Source organism: Salvelinus alpinus, chromosome 6, assembly GCF_045679555.1.
Source record: "Salvelinus alpinus chromosome 6, SLU_Salpinus.1, whole genome shotgun sequence".
NCBI classification, from domain to species: Eukaryota; Metazoa; Chordata; class Actinopteri; order Salmoniformes; family Salmonidae; genus Salvelinus; species Salvelinus alpinus.
In genome coordinates, this window is record NC_092091.1 from 61,579,403 (window position 1) to 61,591,501 (window position 12,099).

At 40.3% G+C, this 12,099-nt stretch overlaps 1 protein-coding gene across 1 annotated transcript; it reads left to right on the forward strand.

Annotated features, from left to right (window-relative positions):
• Nucleotides 1-855: 855 nt before the first annotated feature.
• Nucleotides 856-9,165, forward strand: LOC139577632 (zinc finger protein 239-like). The gene has a single exon (XM_071404771.1). The coding sequence runs from the start codon at nucleotides 1,103-1,105 to the stop codon at nucleotides 1,874-1,876; it is 774 nt and encodes a 257-aa protein (XP_071260872.1). The 5' UTR covers nucleotides 856-1,102; the 3' UTR covers nucleotides 1,877-9,165.
• The last annotated feature ends 2,934 nt before the right edge of the window (nucleotides 9,166-12,099 follow it).

The following is a 12,099-nucleotide window of genomic DNA, read 5'->3' on the forward strand; positions in this document are numbered from 1 at the left end:
CATTAGGCCGAGACTACTCCCCTCTGCGCATGTGTGACTTTACAGGCGTTAACCAGAAATGGGTGTTGGTCTGTTTTTGGATAGTATGCAATAATTCCCCTAATTACTTAGCCATCTTGCACAAAGACACAATCATATTCTAAACATATTATTGATGTACTGCATTTCCTATTATTTACTCATTGAAAATGATGCATGCAATATAAATCGATCAATACATAGTATATCAATAAGTTATGCAAAGTGTTACCTTACATCCTTGCCAATTCTAGACAGTATCAAAACTGTCAATAGTGTGTACAATATAGTGTTGAGACTTGACAGTACCTAACCTAACCACCTCTTTTTTCCCCAATCACTTTCTCAGGTGAAGGACATCTCATTGGAGGCCACAGTAGCTTTGTGAAGCCAGCGGGACACAATACATGGAGCGATGACCAACCAATCACTGTTGATGAGGGGAGTGGAACCTCAACCCAGCACGTTATCGTGATAGAGGTTAATGTAATAGTATTACAGTACATCAAATGTGGCCAGTTTATTTCAGAAAGGCTCCCCTCAGCTACATACTTGCTTACGTGTACATACATATTATTCTGCCATAGTTGAGCTTGTGAGACTTCCTTACGACATTATTATCCAATTCAACTCGTGCCAGTAATAACTTCCCCTCTTCTTGTGTCAGTCTGCAGATGCAGAGGCTGCAGGTCCTGGGGTCAAGCAGGAGAGGACTGAAGGAGAGGAGGACCCACGGCACAGCAGAGACAATCAGTCTGGTGCAGCTGTAGCCATGGAGGACCCCGCCACCACCCCAGCGCAGCCCAGCTCTCGACGCAGCATCACGGAGGTCAGTGGAACGCTGAACGCCGTCCTCAAATCAGAGACGGACACCAAGACTTTAACTGTAACACAAAGGCTTTTACACACAGGATCTGACAACAGGTCAGACCCAGAGAGACTGGGACTGGGGAGACTGGGCTGTCCTCCTGCTCCCGGCTCAGAGTATTTACTTTATGGTAACCGAAGCCTGGTTCATTCCCATCGGGACTCAGGTGACGCGTTAGATAATTGTCAGTTTCTATCTTGTTCTTACGCTACAGAGATGGCCCCTGGCAACATATCCATGGGTTTAGAGACACAGGCTGATCCGTCTAGAGGGGACTGGAACCGGTACAGTAGTAGTGTATACTCTGAAGGGTGCCTAGATAAGAAAGGGGAAGGTCTGGTCGTAGATGAAGTGACTGTGAAAGTGGAGGGCGACTTTCCTCCCACATGGAATGCAGCTTGTCACCTAGGAGATGGATTCTCACAGGGCAGAGATTTCTTAGATTACAGTTTAAAGACCAATCTAAATGTCCCGACCCACTCCCCTTTACACGTGCTCAGGGATCGCGACCCAGTGTCTACGTCGATGGCGACTTCCGATTTACAAGGCCGCGTCCTTTTCGATCAGGTATTGAACTCAAATGACAGGGCTAGAGTCCAGACTCAGGGAAGGGGAGCCACATCAGGCAGTAGTAAAGAGAAACGGTTCCTCTGCATGTTCTGTAACAAAGGCTTCAGCTGCACCCAGAAGGTAGAGATCCACCAGAGGATCCACACAGGGGTGAAACCCTTTAGCTGTACCCAGTGTCACATGCGCTTTGCCCAGGCTGGCCACCTGAAGAGGCATCAGAGGGTCCACACAGGGGTGAAACCCTTCAGTTGTACCCAGTGTCAAATGAGCTTTGCCCAGGCTGGTGACCTGAAGAGGCACCAGAGGGTCCACACAGGGGAGAAACCCTTCCGCTGCCAGCTGTGTGAGAAGAGGTTCTCCCGCCAGCACCAGCTGAAGATGCACCTGAAGATCCACACGGGAGAGAGGCCATTCTCCTGAAGGCATATATAGATTCTGAATATTGTTGTGTAGAATATTTCATCCAGACATTGTGTGATATATAAGGCATACATATATACACACCCACACACACGGAATCATATAGTAACCCAGAAAGTGGTAAACAAATCAAAGTAGCTGCCCTTTGCCTTGATGACAGCTTTGCACACTTGGCATTATTTCAACCAGCTTCACCTAGAATGCTTTTCCAACAGTCTTGAAGGAGTTCCCACATATGCTGAGCACTTGTTGACTGCTTTTCCTTCACTCTGCGGTCCAACTCATCCCAAACCATCTCAATTGGGTAGAGGTCAGGTGATTGTGGAGGCCAGGTCATCTGATGCAGCACTCCATCACTCTCCTCTTTGGTCAAATAGCCCTTACACAGCCTGGAGGTGTGTTGGGTCATTGTCCTGTTGAAAAATAAATGATATTCCCTCCTAAGCACAAACCAGATGGGATGGCGTACCGTAGCAGAATCCTGTGGTAGCCATGCTGGTTAAGGGTGGTTTGAATTAGAGGTCAACCGATTATGATTTTTCAATGCCGATACCGATTAATTGGCCGATTCATTTATTTGTAATAATAACAATTACAACAATACTGAATGAACACTTATTTTAACATAATATAATACATCAATAAAATAAATAATGAAACATGTTCAATTTGGTTTAAATAATGCAAAAACAAAGTGTTGGAGAAGAAAGTAAAAGTGCAATATGTGGATGTAAAAACGCTAACGTTTAAGTTCCTTGCTCAGAACATGAGAACATATGAAAGCTGGTGGTTCCTTTTAACATGAGTCTAAAATATTCCCAGGTAAGAAGTTTTAGGTTGTAGTTATTATAGGAATTGTAGGACCATTTCTCTCTATATGATTTGTATTTCATATACCTTTGACTATTGGATGTTCTTATAGGGACTTTAGTATTGCCAGTGTAACAGTATAGCTTCCGTCCCTCTCCTCGCCCCTACCTGGGCTCGAACCAGGAACACATCGACAACAGCCACCCTCAAAGCAGCGTTACCCATGCAGAGCAAGGGGAACAACTACTCCAAGTCTCAGAGTGTGTGACGTTTGAAACGCTAACTAGCTAGCCATTTCACATCGGTTACACCAGCCTAATCTCGAGAGTTGATAGGCTTGAAGTCATAAATAGCTCAATGCTTGAAGCATTGCGAAGAGCTGCTGGCAAAACGCACGAAAGTGCTGTTTGAATGAATGCTTACGAGCCTGCTGGTGCCTACCATCGCTCAGTCAGAATGCTCTATCAAATCATAGACTTAGTTATAACATAACACACAGAAATACGAGCCTTTGGTCATTAAAATGGTCGAATCCGGAAACTATCATTTCGAAAACAAAACATTTATTCTTTCAGTGAAATACGGAACCGTTCCGTATTTCATCTAACAGATGGCATCCCTAAGTCTAAATATTGCTGTTACATTGTACAACCTTCAATGTTATGTCATAATTATGTACAATTCTGGGAAATTAATTACGGCCTTTGTTAGGAATAAATGGACTTCACACAGTTCGCAATAAGCCAGGCAGCCCAAACTGCTGCATATACCCTGACTGCTTGCACGGAACTGCAAGAGAAATGACAATTTCCCTAGTAATAAGAAATTCATGTTAGCAGGCAATATTAACTAAATATGCAGGTTTAAAAATATATACTTGTGTATTGATTTTAAAGAAAGGCATTGATGTTTATGGTTAGGTACATTGGTGCAAGGACAGTGCTTTTTTCGCAAATGCGCTTGTTAAATCATCACCCGTTTGTCGAAGTAGGCTGTGATTCAATGAGAAATGAACAGGGACCGCATCGATTATATGCAACGCAGGACACGCTAGATAAACTAGTAATATCATCAACCATGTGTAGTTAACTAGTGATTATGTTAAGATTGATTGGTTTTTTTATAAGATAAGTTTAATGTTAGCTAGCAACTTACCTTGGTTCCTTGCTGCCCACGTGTAAGGTAGTCAGCCTGCCACTCAGGCTCCTCGTGGAGTGCAATGTAAGGCAGGTGGTTAGAGCGTTGGACTAGTAACCGGAAGGTTGCAAAAACGAATCCCCGAGCTGACAAGGTAAAAATCTGTCGTTCTGCCCCTGAACAAGGCAGTTAACCCACCGTTCCTAGGCTGTCATTGAAGTAAGAATGTGTTCTTAACTTCTAATTGGTCCCAATCCCGGATCCGGGAGCACCCCCCACAGTAAAAAAGCTGACTAGCATAGGGTCACAAGTAAATACTAGCATCTAAATATACACATCTTGTGAATCCAGCCATCATTTCTGATTTTTAAAATGTTTTACAGGGAAGACACAATATGTAAATCAATTGGCTAACCACGATAGCAAAAGACACAACTTTTTTTTTTCAATTTTTTTCCCCTGCATAGGTAGCTATCACAATTTCGACCAAATAAAGATATATATAGCCACTAACCAAGAAACAACTTCATCAGATGACAGTCTGATAACATATTTATTGTATAGCATATGTTTTTTTAGAAAAATTTGCATATTTCAGGTATAAATCACAGTTCTACATTGCAGCTGCAATCTGAAATAGTGCCGAAGCAGCCAGAATAATTACAGAGACCAACGTCAAATACCGAAATACTCATCATAAAACATTTCTGAAAAATACACAGCGTACAGCAAATGAAAGACCAACATCTTGTGAATCCAGCCAATATTTCAGATTTTTTAAGTGTTTTACAGCGAAAACACAATTTAGCATTATATTAGCTTACCACAATAGCCGGAAACACAAGCCGTTTACCAGTAGCAAAGGTTAGCGATCGTAACAATCCAGCAAAAGATATATAATTTGACTAACCTTGATATACTTCATCAGATGACAGTCCTGTAACATCATATTACACAATGCATATAGGTTTTGTTCGAAAATGTGCATATTTAGCAGCACAAATTGTGGTTATACAATGTGATTAGTAGCAACATTTCAGGCAATCTGGCCGGCGCCATCTTGGAGAGGCACCTAATCTAATCGATAACTAATCGTAAACTTGACTAAGAAATACAGGTTGGACAGCAAATGAAAGACACATTAGTTCTTAATGCAACCGCTGTGTTAGATTTTTAAAATTAACGTTACTCGACATTCAGCGTGCGTTACAGCGAGACCATGCCTAAATCAATGGCGAACTAATAATTTTACATCTTTCCACAGATATACGAATTAACATCATAAATAGCTCTTACTTTTGGATGATCTTCCATCAGAATCTTGGGCAAGTGGTCCTTTGTCTAGAACAATCGTCTTTTGGTTGAAAGATGTCCTCTACTCCTGTAGAAATTAGCTGCTAACGCCGATGTACCGGAGAGGTGCCCAACTCGTGATAACGCCTGACAAAGAAACTCCAGAAAATCGCAATAAACTGCTAAAACTGCTATAAGTCGGTTTAAATTAACTACCTTATGAAGTTAAGACAAAAAACAAATTAAATCAGAGCCGGAGATATAGAACTGCTAAACCGAAAGCTTTTGAAGACGCCATGCCGGTTTCCCTCCTGCGTCAGGCGCCTCGTCGAAAAGGTCGGTACTTCCGTTCCAAGAGGTTTTATACTCCCCCAGATGGTGCTATCCGCTCCATTCAAAGTCTCACCGCTTACTGACATCTAGGGGAAGGCGTATGCAGTGCGCGTAGCCCCATAGCTTATAAGGGAATTTATAAACCGACCCTGGAACAGAGACCTCAATTTCAGAAATCTCACTTCTTGACAGGAAGTGAGCTGCAGAATGAGTTCTGTTTCACTCAGAGAAATAAACGGTTTTAGAAACTAGAGTGTTTTCTATCCAATAGTAATAATAATATGCATATTGTACGAGCAAGAATTGAGTACGAGGCAGTTTAATCTGGGAACGAAAAATCTTCAAAGTGTAAACAGCACCCCCTATTGAGAAAAGGTTAACTGACTTGCCTAGTTAAATAAAGCTGTAAAAAATTATTGTTTTTTAAACGGCAAATCGGTGTCCAAAAATACAGATTGTTATGAAAACTTGAAATCGGCCCTAATTAATCAGCCATTCCGATTTAATCGGTCAACCTCTAGTTTGAATTCTAAATAAATCACTGACAGTGTCACCAGCAAAGCACCATCACACCACTTCCTCCATTGTCACGTTCGTCGTAACATTTAAGTGAGGAGGACCAAGGCGCAGCGTGATAACAATACATTCTTCTCTTTAATGAAGACGAAAACAAAACGAACACTATACAAACTAATCAAAACAACAAACAGACGAACGTGAAGCTATACAAACAATAAGTGCAGACACTGGCAACTTACACATAGACAATCACCCACGAACTACCTAATGAATATGGCTGCCTAAATATGGTTCCCAATCAGAGACAACGATAGACAGCTGTCTCTAATTGAGAACCAATCTAGGCAACCATAGACATACAAACACCTAGACTGAACACTGCCCCATAAACATACAAAAAACCCTAGACAATACAAAACACATAAATCCCCCATGTCACACCCTGACCTAACTAAAATAACAAAGATAACTAAGGCCAGGGTGTGACATCCATGCTACAGTGGGAACTATATATGCGGAGATCATCCGTTCACCGACTCTGCGTCTCACAAAGACAAGGCGGTTGAAGCCAAAAAATCTAAAATTTGGACTCATCAGACCAAAGGACAGATTTCCACCAGTCTAATGTCCATTGCTCGTGTTTCTTGGCCCAAGCAAGTCTTCTTCTTATTGGTGTCCTTTAGTAGTGGTTTATTTGCAGCAATTCGACCATGAAGGCCTGATTCACAGTCTCCTCTGAACAGTTGATGTTGAAATGTGTCTGTTACTTGAACTCTGTGAAGCATTTATTTTGGCTGCAATTTCTGAGGCTGGTAACTAATGAACTTATCCTCTGCAACAGATGTAACTCTGGGTCTTGAAGAAAACGTTCAAAGTTGACCTTCATGTCTTAAAACATCTAACGAGTCACCAACCCGGATCCGGGATCCTCCTCATCAAAAAAGCTGATTAGCATAGCCTAGCCTAACGCCACAGGGATATCATATAATATAATTTTCATGAAATCACAAGTCCAATACAGCAAATGAAAGATAAACATCTTGTGAATCCAGCCATCATTTCCGATTTTTTAAATGTTTTACAGCGAAAACACAATATGTATTTCTATTAGCTAACCACAATAGCAAAAGACTCAACCGCATATTTTCACCATTTTTCTACCGCATAGGTAGCTATCACAAAACCGACCAAATAGAGATATAATTAATCACTAACCAAGAAACAACTTCATCAGATGACAGTCTTATAACATGTTATACAATAAATGTATGTTTTGTTCAAAAATGTGCATATTTGAGGTATAAATCATAGTTTTACATTGCAGCTACCATCAAAAATATCACCAAAGCAGCCAGAATAATTAGAGAGCAACGTGAAATACCTAAATACTCATCATAAAACATTTATGAAAAATACATGGTGTACAGCAAATGAAAGATAAACATCTTGTGAATCCAGCCAATATTTCCGATTTTAAGTGTTTTACAGCGAAAACACAATATAGCATTATATTAGCTTACCACAATAGCCAAACACACAAATGCATTTATTAGCAGCAAACGGTAGCGATCGCAAAAACCAGCAAAATATATAAAATGAATCACTAACCTTGACCAACTTCATCAGATGACAGTCTTATAACATCAGGTTATACAATACACTTATGTTTTGTTCGAAAATGTGCATATTTAGAGCTGCAAACCGTGGTTATACATTGTGAATATGTAGCATCGATTCACCAAATTGTCCGGAGCTATTTTGGACACTCACCTAATCTGACCAAAGAACTCATCATAAACTTTACTAAAAAATACATGTTGGACAGCAAATGAAAGAGACACTAGTTCTTAATGCAACCGCTGTGTTATATTTTTAAAAATAACTTTACCATAACAAACAGCTTACGTTATAGCGAGACAGCGCCCGCAAAAAGGGCGGATAATAGCACTCAACATTTTCCACAGAAATACGAAATAACATCATAAATTGTTCTTACTTTTGCTGAGCTTCCATCAGAATCTTGTACAAGGAGTCCTAGAGGTCCAGAATAAATCGTTGTTTGGTTTTAGAATGTCCTTCTCTCCTGTCGAATTAGCAACCTTAGCTAGCCATGTGGCGCGAACATGTCCATCTCCTCTTGACGCATAGAACGGAAAACTCAAAGTCCCATTAAACTTTGAATAAACTGATGAAACTCGGTTGAAAAAACCTACTTTGATGTTTTTCTAATATGTAACAAATAAAAACAAAGCCGGCGATATTAGCCGTGTATACCGAACGCTTATCAGAAGACAATATGGAGGAGCTTCGCGCGCGAGAGAAGAGAAAGAAATTTCCAGACCAGTCACTCCAACAGCTCTTGTTCGGCCTCAGATCAAGATAGACACCCCATTCCACCTTCCACTGCCTGTTGACATCTAGTGGAAGGCGTATGCAGTGCATGCATACCCATAAATATAAGGCAATTCAATAGGCAGGCCCTGGAACAGAGCATCGTTTTCAGATTTTTCACTTCCTATCTGGAAGTTGGCTGCAAAATATGTTCTGTTTTACTCACAGATATATTTCAAATAGTTTTAGAAACTTGAGTGTTTTCTATCTAATAGTAATAATAATATGCATATTGTACGATCTAGAATAGAGTACGAGGCAGTTTAATTTGGGCACGATTTTTTCTAAAGTGGAAACAGCGCCCCCATATTGACAAAAGGTTAAAATAATGACGGACTGTCGTTTCTCTTTGCTTATTTGAACTTTTCTTGCCATAATATGGACTTGGTGTTTTACCAAATAGGGCTATCTTCTGTATACCACCCCTACCTTGTCACAACACAACTGATTAGCTCAAATGCATTAAGGAAAGAAATATCACAAGTTAACTTTTAACAAGCACACCTGTTAATTGAAATGCATTCCAGGTGACTACATCATGAAGCTGGTCGAGAGAATGACAAGAGTGTGCAAAGCTGTCAAAGGAAAAGGGTGGTTACTTTTAAAGAATCTCAAATACAAAATATATTTTGATTTGTTTAACACTTTTTTTGGTTACTACATGATTCCATATGTGTTATTTCATAGTTTTGATGTCTTCACTATTATTCTACAATTCTAGAAAGTAGTAAAAATAAAGAAAAACCCTGGAATGAGTAGGTGTGTCCAAACTTTTGACTGGTACTGTAAATAAATAAATAAATATATATATGTGTGTATATTTGTTGTATTATACAGGGCACATTTGAAAAAGAGACCTAGGCCTCAATATATCCTCCCTGTAAAAAAAAAAAAAAAAAGGTTAAATAAAAATAAAATACTCTGACACCACGTACAGAAAATTGGTCCCCGCTTTAAATGACTTTCAGCTTTTAAAGGCAACATAAATGTGCTACAAATCTATTACCCTATGTCATGCTTTATAAATGTGACATAACCCACTAACGTGCTTAATAAATGCCTTAAATCATATTATATTGAGGCTTCATAAAGCATTTATAACCCTGTCATGCATCTTGCTAGTGCATTGCAACGGCAGGATATTGGGTTCGTTTCCTGGCACCACCCATATGTACAAGTGTATTCATGCATGACTAAGTCGCTTTGGATAAAAATATCTGCTAAATTTTACATCTTATATTGCACAAAAACCTTTCTAGTATGGCCCAACCTCTTTCCCTCTTGGGTGCATTGTCAATATTGGACCGGACCTCAAATTCCCCCAAAGTGCAAAAAATGTTGATAGGGACTTTTAAAATCTGTTTACATTTATCTACTTCAGTAAAAAAAATTTGTAAATTCAGTTGTTTTCTTGGTTTTGTTTTTCCAGATTTTGGATTTCCCCCATTTTTCAGGTTTACCCTAGTTTTCACTTTTTGGCGGGAAAACAACAAAACTTGTTCACAACTATGCTTAAACCACATCAGGGGATGACTTAAGGTCTGGGAAAAATCTAAGTAACTATTTTTGAGTGTAGTTGCCTTTTAATTCAGTGAGCATGCCCTGCACCATTGTTTGGTTTGCTGTAGTGCAGTAAGTGCACATGATGCGATTCAACCGCCAATGGAATGGGTGGAGTAAAAGACCAGCAACACCATACAGTGCATTCGGGAACTATTCAGACCCCGAGACTTTTCCCACATTTTGCTACGTTACAGCCTTATTCTAAAATTGATTAAATAAATGTTTCCTCATCAATCTACACACACTACCCCATAATGACAAAGCAAAAACAGGTTAATACATTTTTGCCAAGTTATTACAAATAAAAACCAGATACCTTATTTACATAAGTATTCAGCCCCTTTGCTATGAGCTCAGGTTTATCCTGTTTCCATTGAACATCTTTGAGATGTTTCTTCAACTTGATTGGAGTCCACCTGTGGCAATTTCAATTGATTGTTCAGGATTTGAAAAGGCACACACCGGTCTATATAAGGTCCCACAGTTGACAATACATGTCAGAGCAAAAACCAAGCCATGAGGTTGAAGGAATTGTCCGTAGAGCTACGAGATAGGATTGTGTCAAGGCACAGATCTGGGGAAGGGTACCAAAAAATTATACAGCATTGGAGATGGCCTCCATCATTCTTAAATGGAAGAAGTATGGAACCACCAAGACTCTTCCTAGAGCTGGCCGCTCGGCCAAACTGAGAAATTGGTTGAAAAGGGCCTTGGTCAGGGAGGTGAACAAGAACCCGATGGTCACTGACAGAGCTCCATCTGTGGAGATGGTTGTCTTTCTGGAAGGTTCTCCCATCTCTGCAGCCCTCCACCAATCAGGCCTTTATGGTAGAGTGGCCAGACGGAAGCCACTCCCCAGTAAAAAGGCACATGACAGCCCGCTTGGAGTTTGCCAAAAGGCACCTAAAGGACTCAAATCATGAGTAAGAAAATTCTCTGGTCTGATGAAACCAAGATTGAACTCTTTGGCCTGAATGCCAAGCGTCATGTCTGGAGGAAACATGGCACCATCCCTACGGTGAAGAATGGTGGTGGCAGCATCATCCTGTGGAGATGTTTTTCAGCGGCAGGGACTGGGAGAGTAGTCAGGATCAAGAGAAAGATGAACGGAGCAAAGTACAGAGAGATCCTTGATGAAACCCTGCTCCAGAGCGCTCAGGACCTCAGATTTGGGAAAAGGTTCACCTTCCAACAGGACAATGACCCTAAGCCCACAGCCAAGACAACACATGAGTGGCTTCGGGACAAGTCTCTGAATGTCCTTGAGTGGCCAAGCAAGAGCACGGACTTGAACCCGATCGAACATCTCTGGAAACCTGAAAATAGCTGTGCGGCAACACTCCCCATCCAACCTGAGAGCTTGAGAGGATCTACAGAGAAGAATGGGGGAAACTCCCCAAATGTCATACCCAAGAAGACTCGAGGATGTAAATCGCTGCCAAAGGTGCTTCAACAAAGTACTGAGTAAAGTGTCTGAATACTTATGTAAATGTGATATCAGTTTATTTGTAATAAATGTGCTTACATTTCTAAAGCTGTTTTTGCTTTGTCGTTATGGGGTAGTGTGTAGATTGAAGGGGGGGCAATTTAATCAGTTTTAGAATAAGGCTGTAACGTAACAAAATGTGGAAAAGGTCAAGGGGTCTGAATACTTTCCAAATGTACTGTTCATTCTACAGACCCTACTAAGTATTCTCAACAATACTTTTACTGCGGCACCCAGAATAGTTCATGCTCTAAGCCAATGTGTATTCCATATACAGTGATTCGCATTGGGGGCATTTATTTGACCTTAATGTAAATATCACTTAAATATATCATTGTTAATGTTTAGACAATTATTTTTCATATCATGAATGGTTGTCACTCTTCTACTCTTACGTGGGGGACTTTTATTCAAATTGCGTGATCCGGAAGTACTTTTTTAGTGTCGCTGACAAGACACTAATCATGTGATGAGTTCGCATATCTAATGCCCATTTGTGCTGCCACTGGACAGCGAAAAACTAAGTTAATTACAATACATTTGAGTTTGTAGTAAAGTGTTGAGTTAGGTAGTAGCTACAGTATTTAATCTAAATCGTTATTTCAAATAATTTGTGACTTCACAGCAATTGCTACCTATGTGACATTTAGCTAGCTAGCAGACTCAGCTAAATACAAATCCCCTAGATACA